The sequence below is a fragment of the Protopterus annectens genome, chromosome 1.part0 (assembly GCF_019279795.1).
Source record: "Protopterus annectens isolate FY-2018-M chromosome 1.part0, PAN1.0, whole genome shotgun sequence".
Classification (NCBI taxonomy): Eukaryota; Metazoa; Chordata; order Ceratodontiformes; family Protopteridae; genus Protopterus; species Protopterus annectens.
Genome location: NC_056725.1, coordinates 1,364,937,819 through 1,364,963,697, shown reverse-complemented (window position 1 = coordinate 1,364,963,697; position 25,879 = coordinate 1,364,937,819). Strand labels below are relative to the sequence as shown.

Here is a 25,879-nt window from a genome sequence, read left to right as displayed (position 1 = left end):
CAACAGTACAATATTTCTTCAGGAATACAGAAAGTAGAAAAATATATTGAAATTACTATCCATGCCAGCAGTATTATGCAAAACATATAACAAAGAATACTGGGGTACAAACCATGGCCTACAATAAAAAAATAAATGGAAAGTTATAAGACATAAACTCTAATCAAACATATACAGGTTAATTACTGACATTATATCAGAAACAATGTGGAAATTGAAACTGCTTTATATAAAGGTCCAATAATAAAAATGTCTTACAGGGGATCATATTATCAAGGGTTTTAGCTTTGGGTTTTTGACTGATCAGGTATAAATATTTCAAAAGCTAGCATCTTCAAAAGTAGACAGTACTTATATAAACATCAAAACACAGTTTACATTTAAAACTAGTTTCACATTAACATTTTCCATAAAACAAGAGATAATGACCTTGAATAAAACATAAAAATCATTCTGAAAAGATTTAACTTCTTTCTGTATGTAGATTCAAGGCAGACAATACAATTATACCTTTAATTATAGGCCCTATCTGATAATTCTGAAGAACAATCATAGGTACTTGTACAATGAAATGTTCTATTAGATATAAGGAATTGAGGTTACGTAACTGAAATGAATGAAGGTCTAACACTAGTGTATGTAAACTAATGGTGTGGATACCCTGTATACACAAGTCCAATAAATAAAATAAAATAAAATAGAAATCAGCTTAATGTTACATTGCATAAGTCAAATAAGACTGGGTTGCCAGTGTTTGTAAATAGATAGTACAGGTTAAACATGATTGGCTTGTCAATGACTATTTAATAGATATTAAAGCTCAGGTTTTGTACTTAAATTAGAACTATAATAATCCTGAAATGCTGTATGTTGTAAGCAAATTTGACTGAGAAAAAATGTTATCCAACTTTTGATCATCTCCACAAAAATGCATGAAATAAGCAATCTAAGATAAAGAATGGATATAATTTAGTCAAATAATATTAATAGCCTGCAAATGGTCTGATTCAATATGGGTGATCATTTGATGTGCAACATGTGTCTCTTGTGAAATTACCTGTGCTTAACATAAATAATGGACTATAAATATGAATAATGACATGAAATGTGAATGTAAATGTTCTGGATAATATTAATTTTCTCAGTGGGAACAATGCAACAAAAACTTTTTAATGAAGGATGGAAAGCTTATCTTTATGTTTATGTCTTATGAACGTATTCCAGTCCTAAAAGGAAAAGAAAAAAAATGAATGTATTGAGTAATCCTGCTTCACAAATAGCATGTAATAAGATTTTCGTGATATAACCTTCTGTCAGGATTGCAAGAATAGTACCCTTTCAGCAACGGACATTAAAAATCACTGGTATATGCAAACCGCAGTGAAGGGGTCAATACTATTTAATATGCTTGGTGCAGACAGAATACTAAACAGGTACTGGTTTTGTGTGATGAGGTTTCTTAGAAGGTGGGCAGATTCTGTAGAAGAATGGCTCTGCAGGGCAAAAAGGAATCCGGAAACAACCTAAATTTTACTTTTTGATGTAGTGTCTTAAATCAACACTAGCACTACTAGAGAAGTGTAGTCACACTCAGCTGCTAAAGTATCTCTCCAATAATAACCACCTTGCCCTCACCCAACATGGCTTTCGCACCGCCCACAGTACAACCACAGTCCTATTGTATTTCACTAATACCATTAACAAAGCCTTGGATGCTGGTCTTCTAACAACAGCGATTTTACTAGACCTATCCAAGGCTTTCAATATGGTATCACACCCTACACTATTACAACTCAAATCCCTAAACTGCTCGCCAAATGCACTAGCCTGGTTTTTCAACTACCTTTCTTGACAGGAAACGGTCTGTCAAATGGCCAAACAAGCAATCCGATTATCTCATAACCAAAACTGGAGTTCCCCAGGGGCCCATTCTGGGCCCACTACTATTTAACATATTCATCAATAATCTACATAAAGCATCTCATCTTAGTACTCTGACTCAATACGCAGACGATGCAACTATAATCACCTCTGACAACAACCTCTCAGATCTCCAGCTCCTAACACAAAAAACCTTTACTATTGAATCCTGGCTAAATGATGCTCAACTACTCAATCCCAAAAAATCTAAACTCTTAATATTTTCTTCAAAACCTTTAACTCAAGACTTTAAAATTTTCTCACACAACAATACTGAAACTGAGGGGTTCCTATTAGGATGACAAAAATGCATTTTGTCGAATGCGTTTTCGTCGACACATGTAAGTTGAACAGGCAAAACAGCAAAGCGGCTGTTCAGTGAATTCTTTTCCTGGGAAAAAAGTCGCTTAACTGCTTCATTGCTTTGCCGTGTTCTGAAGTGTAGTAGGGTACCTTGTCCGGTATAGGTCCCGAGTGTGAATGTGCAACAGTTACTGACCTTAGGGTTAGGGTGCAGGTTAAGGTAAGCGCATATGTATGAAAATGTTTACTGTTTTTTATTTTACGTTAGATGTATGGTTGAGTTACGTGTGTATCTGTTTTCAGGTGTTTACTTTTGTTTTGGGGGGGGGGTAGAATTAGGGTTAAGGTAAGTGTGTATGTGTTTGGAACTATTTATGTAAATATGCGAGAGTTACTGACCTTAGGGTTAGGCAGCGAGTTAAGGTAAGTGCATAGGTTTTAAAATGTTTACTGTTTTTTTTTTTGTTAGATGTATGGTTGGGTTATGTGCATATGTGTATTTAGTTGTTTACTGGTTTTTGGGGGGTATAATTAGGGTTAGGGTATGTGTGTATGTGTTTGGAAGTGTTTAATGTTTTTTTTTTTTTTTGAGGGGGGGTTTGGAACAGCGATTTCCTTTCCTAGGAAAGAAATCGCTGTTCTGTGGTTTCGACATTTTCAGCTTTCTCTGAAAATGTGTCGATGAAACATCGTTCGCTGTTTTCAGCATTCGGTGTTTCAATATAGACACGAAACTGAGCTTGTAAAATCATCAAAACTTCTGAGTATCACAACTGATGACAAACTCTCCTTTGAAAATCCTATTCACAATACAGTCAAGAAGACCCACTATAAACTTGATAAGCTCTATAGGCATACCATTTATATGGATAAGCCCACCAAGATGAAATTGGCTAACAGTCTAGTTTTCCCTACTCTCATTTATGGCAGTCCCATTTTCACTAACCTACCCACATCCCTCAAGAACAAATTACAATCCTGCTACTACAAAATAGAAAAATTTCCCACCAATATGCCAACCCGAACACATCACTGCCAAACCTTAAAATGTTTAAACTGGTTTGAATTCTCCCACTATCTACAATACTCCCAAATAACACTCACTCACAAACTACTACATAACTCTAATTATTGTCCCTCTCTTCAGACCTTGCTATAAACATACACCCCAACCCGACATCTCAAGCCCTCAACTAAACAACTCCTAAATGTATCAAAACTCAACAAATGTGCAGGACAAAGTCTTTATTCCTTTTCCATTGCCAAACTTTGGAATGCTCTACCCACTACTATTACTCAAAAAGACTCCTACAAAGCTTTCAAAAGTGCTCTAAAGTGCCATTACCTTGACAATCTTATGTGCTCCTGCAACAACTGGTCTAAACCACCTTGACTACATTACTTTAACTAGTAACTGCCTAATAATTTCTTCTTAACTCTTCACCCCCCCCCCCAATTTTCCTATTAATTTTTTAGTTTTTATAAGCTACTTGGACTACTTTAGCAGCTTAATAGAAGAACCCTATGGTTATGATTATCTAACTGCTAAAAAAAAATTACACACACACACACACACACACACACACACACACACACACACACACACATATATATTCTGCATAAACCTGTTGTAATTGACGTTATTTTGTTTGTTTTGTTTGTACACTTGATGATAAAATGTCTCTTAGCAACTGCTTGCAACTTATGTAACTTTCTGTATTGTTTTCATTGTAACTATACTGAAGCCTCTTTAAATGCTGTACATACTTGCTGCTACAGTGTTATAACCTTATATTTGTAACTATACTTGGAGCTTTTCTCCCCGGACCTTCACTGAAAATGGATCACTGATCCAATGGACTTTCCCGGTCACCAGATGTCAATAAATAAAATAAAATAAATAAATATAAAATAAATAAATTAATTAACAAACAAACAAACAATTGAGCTGCCAAATAAAAAATTGTCCTTTCATAGGAGTAGTTAAAGTTTCAGACATTACATCTTTTGGTAAGCTGTCTGACCTCTCCAAACCAAGTTTCCTAATCACAGCTCCTGTTATAACTGTTCCAGATACCAATTTACCTTTCATAGGAGTAGTTAAAATTTCAGATTTTACATCTTTTGGTAAGTTTTCTGACCTCTTCAAATGGGGTCTCCTAATGTCAGCTTCTGTTAGAACTATTGCACATACTATGCCCACAAGTAGTAGGGCACTTTAGTGTATAAAGACCTATTTTCTCAGTGTTCTTATTAGCTGATGCATCTCATTATTCTCTTTTGAGTCTGGTATTTTGCTAAGATTATAGTGAATTTAGTCAGAAATGTGTTTTGATATAGGTTCATAGGTAGGTACCAGGCTATCTGCCCGAAGGCATTTATAAGCCTAGTCGGAATGTGTTGGATTTCGCCACCCCCTTAGATTAGTTCCCTGTGCCTCTGTCCAGCAGAGCCATTGAAGTGATCCCTGGGGTAAACTTTCTGTTTCCCATCCACTCGTCAAGGTTTCTCCTGAAGTGGGTTAGCGAGGAGCTCTGACTAACGTAGATTGGAATCTTGTTCCAAACCATGGGAAGTCTCTGGGACAGGAATCTATCCCTCCACCACGTCCTATTTATTGTTGTGGTGAGGTTTAGATCCCTGAAGCGTGTGGCCCGAGCGGGATATGGTTTTCTTTTGCTGGAGCATGTCCATCAATTCTGGGTTGGACATGGCCTTGTATGTCAGGCAGAGATTACCTCCGAGTAGGCGGTATGCAACCAAGTACAGCTGGAGTTTCTTCAGTCGAGCTGCATACGGCATCTGCTTGAGGTCAGTGATCCTCTTGGTGAGGAACTTCTGTGGTCTTTCCAGTTGTTGCAGATATCTTGTAAGGTACATCCCAAATGGGGCATTGTACTCTATGATAGGCCTGATGAGTGATGCATAGAGGGGCCCAATGACCTCTTTCGATCTGGATGCAAACCCTTTTGTGATTAGGTGGGCCACATAGAAGGATTTTCTAACCACTTTGGCAATGTGATTATCAAAGGAGAGGTTACTATCTACTTGGGTCCTCAGATCCCTTATTACATCTTCCGTATTTAGGGGGCTACCACCTATGTAGTAGTTTGTGGGTACTTTGTTTTTTCCAAAGGGGATGACTATGCACTTTTTGGCATTTAGCTTGAGACCATGGTTTTGACACCAGGTATCTGTCTCAGTGAGACCCTTTTGGAGGATGTCTGTGTCAGCCGGAGAGTCAGTTATAGCCCCTAGTTTACAGTCGTCTGAGAACTTGGCGAGCTGTAGTCCTCTTGTGCTTGCCTGTACCTCTGAGAAGTATATGCCAAACAGGAGGGGTCCTAGGACTGAGCCCTGGGGAATGTCACTTGTAACCGGTTTAGAGTCAGACCTAGCTCCTGCAACTCTTACCATGTGGGTTCTGTCCGTGAGCCAGTTGGCAACCCATCTCGTGACGTAGGGGTTCATGTTCAGGCTGGTGTGCTTGTCTATAATACCTGAGTGGGGAATGGTGTCGAAGGCCTTTGCGAGGTCTAGGTAGGTTGTGTGTACCACCTTTCCCAGTTGGCAACCCATCTCGTGACGTAGGGGTTCATGTTCAGGCTGGTGAGCTTGTCTATAATACCTGAGTGGGGAATGGTGTCGAAGGCCTTTGCGAGGTCTAGGTAGGTTGTGTGTACCACCTTTCCCACGTCTATAGCCTTGGTAACTATCTCAAAGAAGTCCACCAGGTTTAGGAGGCATGATCTGCCCTTAACAAAGCCAAACTGGGTTGGGTCCAGTGTTTCTAGGTTTCCAATGTCTCTGTTAATGAGATCCATGATGATGTGCTCCATAGCTTTGCAGACCAAGCTAGTCAGGCTTATAGGGCGATAGTTCCCGGGGTTCGATGTGGCTCCACCTTTGTGAAGTGGAATAACCGTTGCTGTGCGCCACTCTGTGGGCATGTAGCCTGTGGAGTGGCTGAGTTTAAAAGTGCGTTTAGGTGAGGGGTTAGTTCATCTTTCAGCTCATGTAGGACACAGCCTGGGACACCATCCGGTCCCATTGATGCTGTGTTTTTGGCTTTGGAGAGGGCTGTTTTAACCTGAGTGTCTGTGATTTCAGGGGCACTACATTCTTCTGGTATAGTTATGGGCACTTTTGGGGGTGAGACGGGGGTTAAGTTTGCATTAAACCTGTCTGTCAGGATGTTGGCTATATCAGTCGGTTCAGTGTATTTTGTGCCATTCTGCACTAACACCGAGCAGATCTCAGAATTGCCACTTAGATTCTTGACATAGCTAAAGAATGCCTTGTGGTTATCTTTGGAGTCCATGGCAATTTTTCTTTCGAAGCTAGCCTTGGATGATTTTATGAGGGAACGTAGTTTCTTGCTGATACTGATCAGGGATGTCTTCCCTTCTTGGGATTTTACTCTTTTCTGTACTAGTTTCCTCCTTCTGTTGTATAGCTTGTTTATGGCAGGGGTCCACCGGACTGGTTTCCTTTTCTTGGAGGAGTGAGTCTTGGTTTTGTTTGGGATAGCATGATCTATGCATTCTTGTAGGTGCCCGTAAAGTGCATTAGTAAAGGATTTTGCAGCTCGGACAGCATTATCCTTTAGCATGGGGGCTTTGAAACTTCCCACCTCAATCTTAAGTAACGTGAAGTTTGCTTTTGAAATGTTTTTCACGGTGGTTTCTTTGACTGGGGGTGGTGGCGGAATGTGGATATCCAGAGTGATTAGTTTATGGTCAGATCTAACCAGCGAGGGGTTGACATCCAGTGTGGAACACTGGTCGCCCATGTTGGTGATGACCAGGTCCAATATGTTGTCACCTCTGGTGGGGGTGTTAACCAGTTGATCCAGGGCATTTGAGTTTATAAATTCTAGGAAATGTTGGGCCAGGGAGTTCGTACTTGAGTAGTTCTCCCAGTTAATGTTTGGATAATTGAAATCACCCAATATCAGGGTGTTTGGTAGGACCTTTATGTTTCCCAGTGTTTCCAGGAATGCGGAGTGGGGGTCCTGGGACATGGTGGGTGATCTGTAGCAAGCTATAATTTGAATAGCAGTTTTGCCCATTGTTAGTTGCACGTGGAAGATCTCTGAAGCATCATGCTGTGCCACTAACCTGGAGGTGTGGGTATCCTTGATGAATATGGATACTACCCCACCTTTTGTATTTTGGTCCGGGTTTTGTGGCCGAAATGTATGGTATGAGTTGTAGCCTGGTGGTGCTGGGGCACTCTCTGGAGCCTTAAACCAGGTTTCTGCTACTGCATATATATCGATTTTCTCCATACTGAGGAGTGCCTTGAGTGCGTGCATTTTGAGGTTTAGACTTCTGGCATTGAGCAGCATTACCCTCAGTTTTTTGTTACTTGTGCTATTTATGGTGGTGGGTTTGTCTTTTGAGCCTTGCCTAAAAAAGGCACTATGGGGGGGTGGCAAGAGCCTTGGCCAGTATTCGAAAGCCTAAGAGTGACAGGTGCAAGCCGTCTCTAGCAAAGCAGCGTGGCTTGTCAAGCATGTCATCCCAGGCTGACAGACACTGGATCCCTTTGAATGACACCAGAAGCTTAGCCAATTGCTGAAATTGATAATTTTTTTCTCTATACCGTGGTATCATTCTTGGTGAGGGCAGGATGATACTCAGTGTCAGGGTCATACCAGCCTGTGCTATGTAATCAGAGAGCTCCTCCATGTCTCTTTTCATGTAGTCCAGGGAGGTACGGCTCAGGTCATTCACACCAACATGGACAATGACATATTTGTACTTGTTCTGGAGTGACCTGACTGCTTGTGTTATGTGGCGGATCCTGGCACCCGACAGGCAACTAACAGTAACCTTCTCCTTATTCAGCCTAGTGAGTGGGACGTCAGTGTGCCTGACTATAGTCACCTATTACTAATGTGTTGGGTATGTTATTTTGCTTTAAGGGCTTTGATTGTGTGGCACACTGGTTTTGTGAAGTATGTGCTTCATGGTTTGTGTTGAGGGGTGGAGGTTGCTAGGATGTCTGCTTTGAAAGTCTCTGTTGCTTTTGCAGATTTTTATTTAGAGCCTCCGAGTATGTTTTTGTGTATTTATGTGTGTTTTTTGCCAGTGCTGGTTTCATAGGTCTATGTGGGACTGGTGGTGTGATGCAAGTAATTCCCTTCTCCTCCTGACTGCCTGGTCCAGTCTTGGGTTAGAGAGCTTAGCCTCCAGTTTGGCTGTATAATTGTATCTCGTGCATGTATTAGTGTTTGGTGGAAGGAGGAGAGGGTTGTCTGTGTACATGAGGCAATTGTAACATTGCCTCAAAATGCCCAGATTCACCAGTTGGACTGGAGAGTACACCTGAAACTGCCCTTTGGACAGGCCTGGATAGGTACTGTTTTAACGACTGGCTGCTAAGGTTGAACAGAGAGCCTTGTCCTTCTCTACAGTATAGGGGAGTCTAGTGCTAAGGTTTATTAGTGCTTGCTATGAGTTTTGGGCAAATGCAGGGATGAGAAGTGAATGATTTGAGTGCTTAAGTTGAAAGTTTGTCTAGTTCCAAGCGAAAAATTGAAGAGTAGAAAAAGATAGAAATTAGCCCAAAATGGCCAATGAACTACTAATTTCTGGGCTGAAACAACAACTCCAGGGACAGATAGGCTGCTCAAAGCTCCCTCTCTCACAGTGAACAGAGAAACTTCCTTTTATCCAAGTAAGGTATGGGCAAACACAGAAACTTGTAACACAGCCCTGAATTCAGCACTAATCTAAAAACTGGATTAAACTAGCTTAGAACGGCGGGAAAACAATTTTTTTTGTTTTGTTTTCCAGAAAATAAAGCAGATACAATCAAAAAAACACTTTACATGCACAGAAATGGCTATCACACTTGAGTGTGTAGCCTACAACAGTTAAACAGGTAATTTAAACACAAAAAATGACTTTGTTAAAGCTCAGGCAGTAAAATAAGTACAATATGTAGCTGAAACAAGCTTTTTAAATCACAGAAACTCTAGAAAATTGGCGTTTTAGGTGGAATTATGACAGCACAATACTGACTCTAATACCTAGAGCACCAGAAGTACATACTTTCTTGCCATATCTGTCCAGCAACATCACTTTCCTCTCAATAGGAAGCATTCCAAAAGGAATTACTGGATTATCTGAAGATGATAAAGGTATACCCAAGCATGCTGGATCAGCTTTTAAGTTACAATTTAAAGGTGAGCTGCCTCAGGTTAAACAACATGAGTGGCTGGGTAGAAAGCATTATGCTACCATAAATCTTAAGAAGTCCGAAATAAATCTGCTTCACTGATTATTTGTAACACAGCAGTCATGTCTTTCACTGATTAATTCTAACAACAACCATACAACAGACAACTCTTTCAAAAGTCAGGCTTCTACAAGTTAATGTTTTTGGGAACCAATGCTGCTTACAAATTCAAAATTTACAGTACCTTTCTTGAACTTTATGCAAAACTGACCATTCCCCTTTGCCTCTGCTTCATTTTCCTACTAATCTTCAGCTTTCTTCACTATTTCTGCTATTAACTAGCCATTATGAAAAATTATCATTTTCCTTCCAATCATATCCTAAATGGGGTTTATCATATGAAAGATAAATCCAAGCTTACCCATTGCAGTCTTTCTGGATCTCTTGGGAGAGCCTTCTGCTGTTTACACTAATGCAATGGCAGACAGGTTGTACTGTGGTAACCCACATCATGCCATTAGGTCCCTAAAACTAGTTTTTTTGTTAACAGCACCTTTATACACATTTCAACATCCTTAGCAAGATGTTCCCATCCAATTAATCAATCAATTAATGCACTGACTACCCACTTAATCCAATGCAAGGTCATGAGAGAGCTGCAGTTTAACCCAACACTCAACTGAAGCAAAGAATAGAAGCTCATCCTGAATTGTGTGCCAACCTACTAAAAGAAGCACAAACATGCTCACAGTGCATACCTACCTATGAGCAAATTTGTGGAACACCACTCCACTTATGGACCATCTTTGGCAATGGGTGAAAACTGAGGCAGCCACCAAAAACCCATGTGGATACAAGAGGAGCACGCATTGCACAGAAAGCACCTCAATCAAGAAATGAACTGGAGAACCAAGAACTGTGAATTAGCAATACTAATCACTGCATCACTGTCATGTCCTCCCAGACATGGTTGGCATAATGGTTAGTGTATTTTCCTCCCAAGCACAAGGTACAAGATTCAATCCTGACCTCTGCTCAATGCCTATATGGATATTCTCCCATATTTTTCTGGGGTTCCTCCCACTTCTCAAGATACACTGGGCGTTTCCAGTTCAAACTTGAGCTATACGCTAACAACAATACACCCAAAATTGAATGAAGTCATGGTCAGCAGTGCAGACTCTAGGTGGTGACTCTTGGGGGAAGAACTGTACAGATTAACCATTTTAAGCATAAAATGGAGTAGAAAGTATCCTTTAGATATGAGAAAATGGATCACAGACTGTGTGCTATGTCAGAGCTTGCTACTCAACAGTGTAAACATTTTGCTTTAAGTGATATGGTCATGTTCACCAGTAACAACAGAAATAGGCACAGTGTTTGCTGGAGATAAGTTGATTGCAGCTCATTCTGATCTATGCCAGCAGCCCATGCTAATGGTATTAGGGGCCTATGTGCAGCTCTTGATCAATATGTTAGCCAGTTGCCCAGGATGGGGTATCTGGCAGAGCTCTGTTGAGTAAACGCTGAATGTAAAACAAGTCAACATGCTACCCTGCATACAGGTTCACTGACAGGATGCTGTTTGGAAGTGGTGACATGATGGTAAGAAGAAGACTGTATATCTTGGTCCAGGGCAGTGCAGCAAAGCTGTTTGGCTTAAGTTCCACAGTCTACTATTTGGTGTGTGGGAGGTAAATACAGACTAGAAACTGTGTGGGGATTGTGATGGGGAAGTCTTCTGAAGGCAGAGAGGAAATGCCATCAGAACTAGAGCTAGACCCACACCAATCAGACTCCAATGTAAAGGCAGGTTGCAATCAGCATACATAATCTCAGCCTATGCCCCACAGTAGAGTTGTGATCAAGAGAAAAGGAGTACATTCAAGCACCAGTAGCAGCAGGATCCAACAGATAAAGTAAGACAACAAGATCTGGTATGAAATTAATAGGGGAATTGAATCATCATATCAGGACAGACAGAACATGGGTGGTGCAACAGGAATAAAGAAGGAGAAGCCATTCTGGACTTCTGCATAGCAAATGGCGACAGCTGCAGATCACATACAAGAGTGGTCAACAGGCAACTCAGGTAGACTTCCTTCTAGTAAGGAAAAGGCACTGAGGAAGAATCAGAGGAAATTATCAAAAGAAAGGAGGAGTGCAGGAAAAAGTGAAAGACAGAAAAGATGAACTAGGCGAAGGAGTGCCAGCTGTTAATTAACAGGCAAACAGAGCAGTCATAATTGCAAAGAGCAAGGCATCAGAGCACTCCAGCCTCTGGAAAGTGACTCAGCGGATGTTACAAGCAAGCTAACTGGTTGCAAGGCAAAGACAGAAGGAGGCTGCCATCAGACAACATTCATAAGGGATGCCAGCAATAACCTGCTCACCAGTCTACAGGGTATCAAAGGCAACTGGAAGAAGTATTTCCAGCAGCTTCTGAAAGAAGAAAGCCCCCCCCAGAAGCTGTACTGCCCCAGACAGCCTATGATGAAAGATGCAGATAAGCCCACTCTGGAAGAACAACACTACTGATAAAAGTCAGAGAAAGCAACAGGCTCAAATAAAGTTGAGGCAGAAATAATCAAGATGCTGGGTAAGTTTGTGGAGAAATGGCTCCTGAGGGTATTCGTAACATTTTGGACAGAAATGCATATCCCAGATGACAAATATGCATTCTAGCGCCAGCATACAAAAACAAAGTGGCATTCACAACTGTGGGCAATACAGAGGTATCTCCTGTCAAACTGCATGAAAGTGCTAGACAGGGTGATTGATAAACAAGTACACAGACTAGCAGAAAGTAAGATGAGCAGTTTAGATTCGGCGTAACCAACCTGATATTTGCAGTGGGACAGATAGTAGAGAAGAAGCTAGAGATGAGGAAAGAGTGCAAACGAGCATTCCTTGACTGGCATGTGACAAGGTCCCAAGAACGCAGCATTCCTGCAATGGTTTAAAGTCCTGGAAACATTGGTAGAATTAGTACAGGCTATTTATAAGGACCAATGTTGCAAATACAAACAATATTCAGTCTCACAGCTGGGTCCCCAGTGGAAGTGGGTATACATCAAGCTTCATCTCTGAGCCCACTGCTGTTCGTACCACAGAATGACTATTCATTAATTAATTAATTTATTTATAAACATTTGTTTACCAGGAAACTGTAACTGGATAATTTTATCTATTTTCAGCACAGGCCCAGGAAGAAAAGCTCCACAAATAAAACAACAGAAAATAAATAACCATAGGTGAGAACTGACATCATATTTTAATATACTGTAAATACATAGATTAATACAAATATTAATATGCATATGACATATGTAATAATAGACATATGCCAGCATTAAAACAATATTATGTAGAATTGAAACGTGTTGACATGTTATAAGTGAGAGAGTTTATTAGTCACTCATAAAGCAAATGTCAGAGTGGAAAAATTCAAACAGGCAAGGAAATGAGGGGAGAGTGAGAAAAAGCATTTCTTAGAGATAAGTGGGGAGCATGTGAAAAGCAGGAGAAATAATGAATAAAAGCAAAATAAGAGTAAGAGAAATAAAACCAAGGAATAAAAACAGTACTAGCAAACAGGTCAGAGGGGGCAGATCGATAAAGCTGTTGTGTGTAGGCGATGTGGCATTACAAGCAACTTTTGAACAGTAACTTCAACAAATTATATGTGAATGAAATGCAAAAATTAAGGCATATGGGATGAAAACAAGTACAGACAAGATGGTATTCATGTAGGTAAATGAGGGAAATCAACAAAAGCCAAAAACTGAGACAAACGACACTCTAGTAGAATATGTTAATAGTCTGAAGTATCTGGAAAGGGTGGTTGAGGAGAAGGGAAGTCTGTATTAGAAGGTCAGAGGTAGAATCAGAGGGCTTGTTGCTAAATGGCACAGTGCCAGAGGTAGTATATGAAAGAATAATATCAAAGAAGCTGAAAAGTGAGGTGTACAAACAGAGGTGCGAATAGCACTTTTGTATTACACAAAAAACCTGGACTGGCAGAGCAGTTGAGGAAGCTAGAGGTGACAGATATTAAGTTCCTGAGATGGTTGGTAGGATGCGTACTGTGGGACAGATGTAGAAATGATGACTACATCAGAAAAGAAGACAAAGTAGCTCCAGTTTCAAAAAAGGTCAATGAGAACAAATTATTGGTGGTTTGAGCACATGTGCAGGAAAGCATAAAATCATTTGATGAAGATTTTGGAGAGAAAGAAAGAAGACAGGAAGAAAGGAGGACATCCAGGAAAGAAATAGACTGAATGTATGACAGAAGACCTGTAACAGTTGGGCATGACAATCCGGGAAGGTAAGACAGTGACAAATAAATAAAAAAACAAAGTAATCTGGAACCAGGAGTACCAGTATCAAATAACTTTAATAAAACACCACAAGTTACACTTTTGCAATAGCTTCTTCAGGCAAATGACTAACACAAAGTAATTCTTAATATACTTGTTGAGCCATTGACATAATTCAAACCATCAAGATAAAAAGCATGTGACCACCAATGACTTTATTCCTCTGCTCCTTTAAAACTGGTTTAATAGTGAATGTCTTTAGACCTGGATGTGTCTGTGCTCTAAATATAATAATCCATTTGTTCTCTTCCTTTTTAGTTTCATTATTTATATCAACTCCTCTAATCCTTTCATAAATAATATGTAAAATTACAAATTTAAAACAATGCTTATCATCTATTTCTTTAATATGCTTAAATAAAGCATTGGTTTCTATGGCTCTACATATTTCTGACAAAAGGTCACCTATGCATTCTGAAAAGTAAGGTATACGAACCAGAGGTGTGAATAGCACTTTTGTATTGTACAAAAAACTGGACAGTGAAGGCAGAACAGTTGAGAAAACTAGAGGTGACAGAGATTAAGTTCCTGAGATGGGTGGTAGGATGCGTACTGTGGGACAGATGAAGAAATGATGACTACATCAGAAAAGAAGACAAAGTAGCTCCAATTTCAAAAAAGGTCAATGAGAACAGATTATTGGTGGTTTGTGTACATGTGCAGGAAAGTATAAAATGATTTGATGAAGATTTTAGAAAGAGAAAGACATTAGACTAGAGGACATCCAGGAAAGAAATGGACTGAATGCATGACAGAAGACCTGCAACAGTCAGGCACAACAATCCAGGAAGGTTAGACAGTGACACTGAATCAAAAGAGGTTGCAACAGTTGATGCAAAACCCCAGACCAATGAAGAAAATGGGGAAAAAGGGGGGTTTGATGATGCTGATTAGTTAACTGGGTAGGATAACTGGTCTTCAGATCCCATCTAGCCATGACCCAGGGCACAAAGACAAAGGTCAGTACAAAATACAACATACACACATTTTTTGAGTAGCCATTTAATTAACATGTTTTTGGGAAAAGGGGAGGAAACAAGAACCTAGGGAACACTCACATTGAGGGAGAGAGAAAAAGTAAACTTCACACAGATAGACACTCTATGCCAGAAGTGAACCCTGGACAATGGTACTATGAGGTAAAAAACTTAACCACTGTCTCACAATGCTGACTAATATTATGTGCTAGAAATGCAGCCAACCAAATCAGTGTGTCATTCCTTCATATCTTAACTATGCTCTGATTCACACTCCTTTCCTTAAGAATTTTGATTTTCTAATCTCAAGCCTTTGGCCAAACAGACTAACTCTAATGCCTCAAATATTCCCTTCCCATCTCTGTTTTTGAATCACAGAGGATAAGAAAAACAAGAAACTTAGCTGTTGCCTTTCATGGCTTCTACGCCAGATGAAATGTGATGTAATCTCAATACAGAAAACTTAGCATTTTATTTTACATTAGCTTTAAGAGTTGAAATGATTTTGCTGCATCTGAAACATAAAGCCCACCCTACAATGGAAGTGGTTTCCTTGACTGGTTGTCATGAATAAGAATCTCCTCCAGTGGCCTCCTACTTGACTTACAGATGTATTCTGAGTGTCTGGATTAAAACTGACAAATGCTCATAGCTTTAAGGGCGGTTGTCTCAGATGTAATACTGTCCATCATAGTGTTCCTTCTGTTACTACTTATACTTTGAACGTAAAACACATGGAGGTTTTTTTTTTTTATTATTTTTATCTTTTGTAACCAAATTATGGCGGAGAATGGGTCACTGATTCAATCAACGAATAAAATAATAATGTTGTCAAATGCTATTATAACTATGCTCTTCTTTCATTTTTCTCTCTCAAGTCACATGTACTGTTGTTATCAGGAGGCATAGTGTTAGCCTGTTGTTATATTCTCATATTCAAGTTTCCCCTTGCTTTTAATCTGATAGTAATCCTACAATGTTTGTACTTTTCTTTGCTGAAAATGGGTTATAATTCTTAAAAACATGTACAGTTTTGGATGAAAGAAGTCAGAAAAGATGCACTATAGAAACAAGCGTCTCAAGGACATCAATGAAGTCCAAATGGATACCAGTCTTCAGAAGAAATGAATAAAACAGGTCACACTATAAAGATATAAGGTAGACAACTCAGAAGAGAAACGAAGTATTATTTCTCAGCAATGGTGGTAGATTACTGACACAGTCTCTCTGAAGTAATGGGCTTCAAGAATATATGGGAAGGACATAAGACAAGTAGTAAGAGATGCAGAAAAACAAGAAAGTTGCTGGTTAAGTAGGATTTGCATCTTATGTACTTCAGCTAGAAAATATGCAAACTAGAATGACCAAATGTCTGCTGGCTTTTCAGTGATAGGAAGAATTTAGTTCCTAGTCTTTCAGGACACACACGCACGCACACACACACACACACACACACACACACACACACACACACACACACACACACACACACACACACAGACACACCCAGACACACACACGCACGTGACAGCAATGTCACCATTTCTATATGTCAGTATACAAGGAAATTATTGGTTAGCGTATTCTGCAGGGAGTCAAAGTTCAATGGGAATGTTTCAGCAAATCTACAAAAAAATAATAATCTAAAACTCATGATGAAAGGTTTTTTATTTTATTTTCCTTTTGTTTACCAGGTTGATTGGATCTTTTAGCAGAGCCCTGTGGAGAAAAGCTCTAACATATTACAAACATTGTTAAATAAGCCTCCCACATTCTTCTCTGCAGGGGGGCTTCTACCCATTAACCCTGACTTAAAACAATCTGCTTCGAGTTTGCACAATCTTTGGGTAGGTTAACACATTTTGCTAAAATGCTACTGTGAGGAAACTCATTTTGATAAAACAATTCAGTCTTATAAATTTCAGAATAAATGTAACATTCTACTAAGCTTATCGACAACTTTAATTTATTAAAATCTTAAAACATTTGTCTGTAAAGACTGACCGTTAAAGCACTTTTTAATTTAGTTCATCAAGAACGTGACCATGTTAAGCTGTACCAGCACTTATTAATCATTTGATCACACCATTTTATACAGCCCAAAGACATGCTTATAGCTGAACTCCTAGTCCTCCAAATGGTTCATATGTTCACGAGTTGTCTCAGAATGAGGTGTGTCGGCATCCTGAGATGGGCTAACATCACTTCAGGATTATCCTTACTCTTCTACACCCAATGAGTGCAGGGAGAGGCCTCAGTTCTCCCACAATATTGTGCTAGATTAAGCTGGTTACTGGAGAATGAATGAACAAATCAATATCTTTTACCTCAATATTATTTAGTCCTAACTTACTACCACCAATATAATTCCTGCTGCTCACTGCCTTGAGTATACATGTCTGCTGATTTTTCAGTCGTTCAGGTGGTAGGAAGAATTTACTTCTTAGTATTTCAGAAGAATAGTGCACACAAGCACACACAAATATATATACATACATATAAATATGTGTGTGTGTATACATATGTATATATATATATATATATATATATATATATACACACACACACACACACACACACACACACACACACACACACACACACACACACACACACACACACATTATGTATGTTATAAATAAAAGCTTTACATTATTGTTTACTTGTGCTTAAATAATCCCTATATTTTCAGTTTTGCACATAAACAGTAGGTGATCTGTTTATATTAGATTATGATGATTATACAATGTTGTGCTGTAATAAGGTCTTGGCTGAAACAAGCCAGCATGATCTAGACCGCCTACCTGCTCAAAATAAGCTAATATATTCTAAATACTTAATTTACAAAACATATTGAATCTGACAACAATACAGTGACTTGATGGCTACAGTGTTGAAAACTGCACATATACTGAGTTATTTCCATAGGTCATGCATATTCTATGACAGCGGATGGCACTGCTCATTTCTTATCTCCACATCTCCACATGACAGCTGCAACCTAAGTGTGTCAGTGTGGATTAGTTCAGTTAGCCAGTTAACAAATGATTAAATCAACAAAATACAACTCACCTCCAACACGTGTTGCAAACATAACCTAGCAACACCAAAGCTGCATTAAAAGCAGCAGAAGTTACTAACTGGATAGTTGGTTAGCTTATTTATTTAACATCTGCAGCTATTTTTTATGACTAGGAAATGCAAGTTATTCTTTTATGATGAATCCAGGCTAAACTGCTTGAAAATCATTATTCCACGTGTCCATAAGTGAAGAAACAACAGCAGTTGAGCATACTGCCAAATCTGAGATGTATTTCGTCATGTATGAGAACAGATGATTTCTGCTTCTGAATATTGCCAGCATTCATCTTTTTTTTTTTTTTTGACACGCAAATCATTTTACATTACTGTCAAGGCACTAACAAAATGTGATGGGTATGTAATTTTTCAGCCGTACTCTAACAGAAACAGAAAAACAGCTGATACAGTAAAATATAAAGGTCAGTAATATGCTTACCGGGGACTGAAGTGGTCTCCACTTCTGTTGTGAGTGCTAAATCCTTGTCTGTATCCTCTGCCTACGAAAAAAAAAAAAGTTTATGAAAAATGAATTTCACAAAATGGATCTGGATGTGAAAAGTTATACTAAACAGTTAAGTGGTAAATTAATAATAATAATAATAACAGTACAGCTATTTAATGCTCAAGAAAAAGGAGCTAGAATATAACCTGTTTTTTTTACTTTAAAAAATAAATTGCCGTTATTAAACTGCTACTAATACTTTCCAAAGTGCTATTTACAGATAACCCTTCAGATTCAAATGCAAAGGTTAAAATAAGAGACAACTGATGCATCTTACATCCTCAACAGAGTAACAGGAAAGATCATACATAGGTGATTACTTCCTTTCTTTCTTTTATCAGACAAATGCTCTGTACAGTAGCCTACCTCATGAGATCCTGTAACATACAAACAGCAGAACTGTCTAAAGTATAACAAGGTTACAGCACCAATACAAACTGGCAAAGTAAGCGCTGCACATCACTGAATATGTTACTAAGAACATGTGGAAAAGAAGGGATAATTAGACTACTAGCAGTAAGCGTGCCCAACAGGCTTCAATCCTGTCCTCCACCACAAACCATACAGAGAAAATCTTAGGCATCTAGCATTCTGGTTTAATGTCTCATCTGAAGGATGGAAAATGAAATGCCTCTAAAGCATATGATTACCTGGCTTTGGTGATAATACATTTCTGATATTAAGTTATTCATTTTCTGATATGAACTTTATCCTACACAAAATTAAAATAAAATAAAATAAATCCTATTTAGGTAAAGGAGAGCTAAAATATACCCCAGCAAACAATGGGGATAACAGATACTTGTTGCCAGTATATGGCAGGACAGGATATATACAGACATGTACATCATAAGTGCACCTATAAGAAGTTTGGGGGGGCAACAATTCAACTTCTGGTGTGTCTTTGGAATACTGAGAGTACTTTAACTGTTAAGCTCACATAGATACATGAAGAAGATGTGAAATCGGCAGAGATAGCATCTTAGCAGGGAAATGAACCAACAAACTAAGTGCTGTGAAGAAACAAAGTTAGCCTCTGCACTGCTAACTTTCAATGTCGTGAGACTTAGAAGCTTTTTTCTATCTACTTGGAGGATGCTGATATCTATACCATCACTGACAGCTTGTTTAAAGATCGAAAAAGCATCCCCCAATCCTTGACAGTGGGTTCGGTTCCGAACCTTGGAACCGACTCGGCCATATCTTCCAGCTCGTGGTCTCCAAACTCTCAAACCAGGCACTACCCATAACACTCCTCACAGAGATTACCTCAGATCGAGTTTGTCAAATAAATACTATATAGAAAAAACAAAATATGGTTAACTATAGAGAATATAGAAAACAAAGCCATATATGAGCCCTTAATGAGAAACTAGCTTAGGACTAATCTGATCTACTAAGAGTCACTGGATTGGGGAAGGTGGGTGGGGATGTCAAGGATTGGTGAAGATCAACAACACAGATGCAACGTTATGGTAAGACATAACTTCTTTATCTGGTATTGTCAATCTTCACCCAATCCTTGATACTAGGACAGAATCCCCAGCTACTTTAGCCATGTAAGGTCTCATGGAAGAATATTCCAAAGCACCACAGAGCCAAAAGATGCTCGACCCCTTGAAACCTGATCTAATTTGTAATGAGTGATAAAGGTATGATCAGAGGACCATGTGGCTGCTGCACAAATGTCTTCTAGAGAAGCTCTGGCATGAAAAACTGTTGCCACAGCTGTTGTTGAATGGGCTTGAACTAGTCTGCGAAGTTGAAGTCCTTCAGCGTGATAGATGAACATGATGCAGTCTCTGAGCCTTTTAGCTAAAGTAACCTTAGCAACTTGATTACCCATATGGAGGGAAGAGAATGCTACAAAATAACTGATCCGATTTTCTAAATTCCTTAGTTCTGTGAAGATAAAAATGTAGTTGTCTGTGCACATCTAGCAAATGAAGGGCATATTCCCCTTTGTTAGAAAAATTAAGGAAAAGGACTGGTAATTGTAGTAACTGATTAATGTTGGTTTCGGAGATTACTTTTAGTAAAAAGGATGGATTTGTTCTGAGTGCGACTCTTATCTTTATAAAAAATTAGGTAGGGTGATTTGCATGATAGAGCCTGCAGTTCAGAAACCCTTCTTGTAGAAGTAATAGCTACCAAAAATAACGTCTTCCAGGATAAATATTTCAAGTCACAAGATGCTGATGGTTCAAAAGGGATGCTAGTAAGAGCTTGAAGAAGAATAGTCAGATCCCAAGAGGGAGCTGGTTCTTTAAATGAGGGTTTTATTATCAGAAGTCCTTTTAAAAAGCTTTACAAAGCTTGTAAGACATCAGAGAAGAGTCATTCAAGTCTGAATAGAAATTTGAAATTGCTGCCAGATGAACTTTTATCATAGATACAGAGCAACCAGATTGGAAAAGTGTATTTAGAAAATCCAGAACTTCATGAATTGGGCTGGTATAAGGGTCCAATCCTTTATTCAAGGCCCATCTAGTAAATTTCTCCCACTTGCATTGATACAGTTTTCTAGTAGGTGGCTTGTGATGAGCAATAATAATGTGTAGGACAGGAGAAGAAAGGAAAGGATGCCTGGCAATCATGGGAATTGGAGAAGCCACGGAGTGAGCTTGAGATGTTGGAGATTTGGATGAATTATGCCCTCTGGGTGAGTTAGCAGATCTAGAACTGGGTCCAAAATCCATGGTTTCCATAATAGATGAGGCCAGAGGAAGGGAAACCAAACTTGTCGAGGCCAGAAAGGGGCAATGAGGATTACTGAATTTTCCGTCCTTTTGGCTTTCTTTAGGAATTGTAATATGTGAGGAGTTGGGGGAAAGGCAGGTAGCAGACCGGGAGGCCAATCATGGAGAAGAGCGTCTTTGGGTGACTCCCCTGGAGGGGGGATTAGGGCAAAGTAACTTCTGCACTTGTTGTTCATGGGAGAGGCAAAGAGGTCGCAGCAAGGTTGACCCCAATGGTGAAAAATCTTGTTCGCCACTACGGGACTGAGAGACCACTCATGAGGCATTAGAATAGACCTGCTCAATTTGTCTGCTATCATGTTGGAACTTCCCGGAATGTGCGTTGCTATCAGAAAACGGATGGAAGAAATCGCCCATTGCCAAACTCTGAGTGCTTCCAGACATAGCGGGTAAGATTTGGTTCTCCCTTGTTTGTTTATATACCAGACTACCAACATGTTGTCTGTCTGAATTGCTACTGTCCTGAGAGGAAGGGCATCTTGGAATGCTTGCAACGCTAACAGCACTGGGCTCATTTCCTGAACACTGATGTGCAAGTTAGCTTCCAAATGGAACCATGTGCCTAGGACTGTCTTTCCCAGATAATGCCCCCCCCCCCCCCCCATCTGGGAAGCATCCGTGGTCACTATGGCTTGGGGCTAAGGAAGAATGAATGGCAGAGCCCAAGAGAATCTGGTCGGAGAGTAGCCACCATTTGAAATCCTGTTTGCAATGGTTGGTAATCAACACTAGATGAGACATCGGTTGATGTATCAGAGACCATTGGGATGCTAGTAACCACTGCAGGATTCGCATCTGAAACCTCATTAGAGGAACCAGAGTGACTGATGCAGCCATAGAGCCTATGGTTTGAAGGACAAGTTTTGCTGGAAACGTACTGCTCTGGAGAATTTGCCTGAGTTGGACTCTGATGCTTTGTAGTCTTTCAAACAAGACAGTATCTAAATGAGCACAGATGAAATCCAGTTGCTGAGAAGGCTGAAGGCTGGACTTTTCGAAATTTATTGTTATGCCTAGAGATGTACAAATATTTATGGTGTAATCTCTTGCCTGTTCTAGAAGATGCCTGGTGGTAGTGGTGAGGAGCCAGTCGTAAAGATACGGAAAGACTCGAAAACCTTGCAGTCTGAGATGAGCTGCAACCACTGCTATGCATTTGGTGAACACCCTGGGGGGCTGTGCTGAGACCAAAGGGCAGTGCTCTGAACTGGAAATGACTAGCTCCTATCCAGAAGCATAGAAACCCAATGGAGCTTTTTTTCCATGTTTATGTGGTAATAAGCATCTTGGAGGTCTATAGAGCACATCCAGTTGCCTTTTTTGTTAAACTGGCTGAGATCCACAAATGGGTCTCCAGTCCCCCTGTTTTTTTTTGGGCACTAAAAAGAATCTTGAATAAACCCCAGATCCTGTTTGGTCGGGTGGGACTGATTGCATGACTCTTTTTCCAAGCAATTTTTGAATTTCTAAGGCTGCTGCTTCCCTTTGATGAGGTGGAACATCTGGGAGTTTTTTCTGGGGTTTGGGACTTACAGATAGTGGAATTTTGTACCCTCTGGATATTATCCCCTGCACCCATTTGTCCAAAGTTATCAATTGCCAGGCAGGTAGATGCAAGGATAATTGCCCCCCCCCGACTGCCTGCAGAGGAAGGCAAATGGGCCCCCATTCAGGGATGCTGATAGGATGTGCAAGAGAGAGATTCTCTGGATCCCTGCTACTGTGGTCAATTTCTGCCCTAAGGCGATGCCTTCCATTGCTTCCCCCTCTGCCCAGGGGAAAGTCTTTACCTCGTGAGTTTTGGAAAGACCCTTTGGATTTTTTAAACCATAATCTCCCACTTCTTTGGTTCCTAGAATAAGGCCTCTGAAGAGTGGAGAAATGTATGCCTATGGCAGATAGGGTCTTACCATCCTTCTCACATCTGGCTAGGGTGTCTTTTACCTTTGGGCCAAAAAGGGTGGATCCGTCAAAAGGGGCATTGACGAATGATGCTTTAAATGGCTCTACAAAGTCACACAAGCGCATCCAGGAATGGCTTCTAATGGCTATGCCTGAACCCGCTGCCCTGGTCATCCCTTCGGCTGCATGGGCAATGAGCCTCATGGACGAGTTGGAGACAGCATCAAGGGTTGCAAGCTGCGAGGAAACCTTGTCACGGACCTCTTCGACCACTGCTCCTGACAGAGTATTTGAAAGTTCTTTAATCAAGTCTCCTTGTAATCTGGTAAACTATGTCATATAATTCAAGGACCTTAGAATGAAGATTGCTGAAGCATAAACACGCTTCCCAATTTTTTCCAACATCCTAGACTCCTTGTTAGGAGGATGGATAGTCGGACTCTTTTCAGCTAGTTCCTTTTTGGTAGTGGCTGCTATCACCATGGAGTCAACAAGAATCCCTTTAGACCAATGTGTTTCATCTTTAGGTACTGATAATATCCGGTTGGGTCTCTTGGGGATTGGATCTATGGAGTTGGGCATCTTTCACATCATCATCATCAGTTTAATGAGATCATCAGCGGGTGGAGAGATCCAAGAAGTAGAGGGCTGGGCACGAAAAGCCTCCAGGTATACTGATTCCTCTGAGGAAGGTTGAATGGAGGATCAGCCAACCCTCTGTCTCAGGATTTCTAGGATGTCCCCCGAAGGAAACATCATCAGGGGGTGACCTGGGGGAGCCTTCCCCTTCATCAAAATCAGTATGTTCTGTGAAGGACTCTTCCGGGGAGTCCATGTGCTTCCTCTTGTACTTCTTTTTCTCAGGGACTCCCTTGGGGGGATGATCTAGGGAAGTGTCCAAAGAGGAGACCACTAAAGTGGGAGTCACCTGGGACTTTTGTGCCCTCTGTCCTATGGGTGAGACTGATGGTAGCTTAGGTCTAGAGGAGGTAGAAATCTGTCCCAACAGGGATGGCAAAGACTGAGAGTCTCCAATGGACAATGCCTTTGCCATTATCCTAAAGGCTGGCCCCACCATAGAGGGATGGGAGCCCAGAACCGAAACAGACTCCTTGAGAACCGAGGGTCACATCCCGCACCGAGGAGGCAGCCTCTGGAACAGAACCATGGGTCAATCTTACAAAGACCTAGGTGCCGAGGGACATGGATGGTTCCAGGTGAAAAGAAATTGATCCACGCCCTTCAGACCCGACCAGAGAATCATGACCCCCAGGAGACCTCCGGTGCCGAAGGCTTGGAGGAACTCAAGACAACTCTCAGAACCGAAGATGAGGAAGCTACTGGAACCAAAGCAGTCTACGCCAGAGTAGTCGGAACCAAGGGCTCCAAGGAAGACAGAATACAGTAAATCTTTTGGGTAGTGCTTAGTAGAACTAAATATTTGTCAACATTGTTTTACTAAATGCCATATCTCTGTTTAAATCCTTTGTTTTATTTTTGCTTGTGCAAAGTGCATTGTTCAATTTTATTTCAAGTAAAGAGTTTTATTGTTCAGTTTCAACAGATTGTGGCTGGTAGTTTATTTTTATTTTAGTGTACAGGAGTAATTTCTCATCTTAGATTGCTGTTAAGCAACTGTTTTTTTTTGAGAATTTCAGAGCACAAAAGCTTTTAACACAACGGCTTAGGCAACAGAAAGTAGAAAGGGGTGTTGCCAAGTTTATGGAGCCTATAACAAGGAAAATAAACAGAGATCCTGTAGAGGTATTAGAAATATTTCAGAAATTTTACGAAAATATGTATAAAGCAGAGAAAAGTGGAAATCAATAAAAAGTACAAATGGAAATATTTATGGAGGAATTAAATGCACCAACATTAGAGGTAGATGAGGCACAATTATTAACAGGATAGGAGATGAGATAAAATGGTGAGGTACAACCAATCTAAAGGAAAGTCTCCAGTAACAGATGGCATTCCTACGGAAGTTTGGAAGTTAGGAGGGAAGAAAGTGATAAAGATCTGGAAGGAGTTGTTTAAAATATTTTAAAATAAGTAGAAACACCAACATCCTGGAAGAGAGCTGTGGTGGCTGTAATATCTAAAGATGGTAAAGACCCATCAGATCCAGCTTCCTATAGACTCATTTCAATTCTAAACTATGGCTATAAAGTATTTATGTCTCTAACGTCTAAAGAATGTAAACATTTTGCCAAAATTGACAGATATGGAACAATGTGTTTTTTGGGAGGGGAGGCAAACATTTGACAACATTAATAAAACAATGATGATCCAGAGGGAAACAGAATGTAAGAAAGTACCACTGTTGTTGATTGGTCTTGAAGCGGAGAAACATTCCATATAGTAAGCTGGGATTTTATGAGTGGGCAATGAAAGCATTTGCATTCCTTGACACAATAATAAGGTTAATCAGAGAATATGTGAGGGATCGGAGGTGAAATTTAAAGTGTGTGTGTGTGTGGGGGGTTCCTCTCTGATAAGTTGTTTGAAAAGAGAAACCAGGGCAGGGGTGTCTCTTTTTCCCCTTTGCTTATTTGTGTTACATTTACAACCACTGGCAAAGAAAATAAGGACCCAGAAATTCAAGGATATAATTGGTATGGTAATCAAGAAAAGTTGGCTTTATTTGCAGATGATATTATTTTGTACCTGATGAAACCAGAAAAGAAAGTTTTAGTGTTGTGGAACATTCTGAGACAGGTTCAAGTCTTTTCAGGATACAAAATTAATGAAGATAAAGCAAGAGCAATAGCTGTAAACTATGTACCCACACATAAATTGGTTCAGCAATACCCATATTTATGGGGACATGATAAAATTAAATACGTAGGAGCATGTGTTAAAAAG

At 40.0% G+C, this 25,879-nt stretch overlaps 1 protein-coding gene across 2 annotated transcripts in view; it reads right to left on the bottom strand.

Moving 5' to 3' along the window:
- Positions 1–25,879, bottom strand: part of FAM120B (family with sequence similarity 120B) — a 1,321,047-nt gene that overhangs the window by 9,608 nt on the left and 1,285,560 nt on the right. For both annotated transcript variants that reach the window (XM_044066895.1, XM_044066905.1), the window contains exon 10: positions 18,288–18,348. In XM_044066895.1, the coding sequence (XP_043922830.1) occupies positions 18,288–18,348 (61 nt within the window). The remainder of the gene's footprint in view (positions 1–18,287; positions 18,349–25,879) is intronic.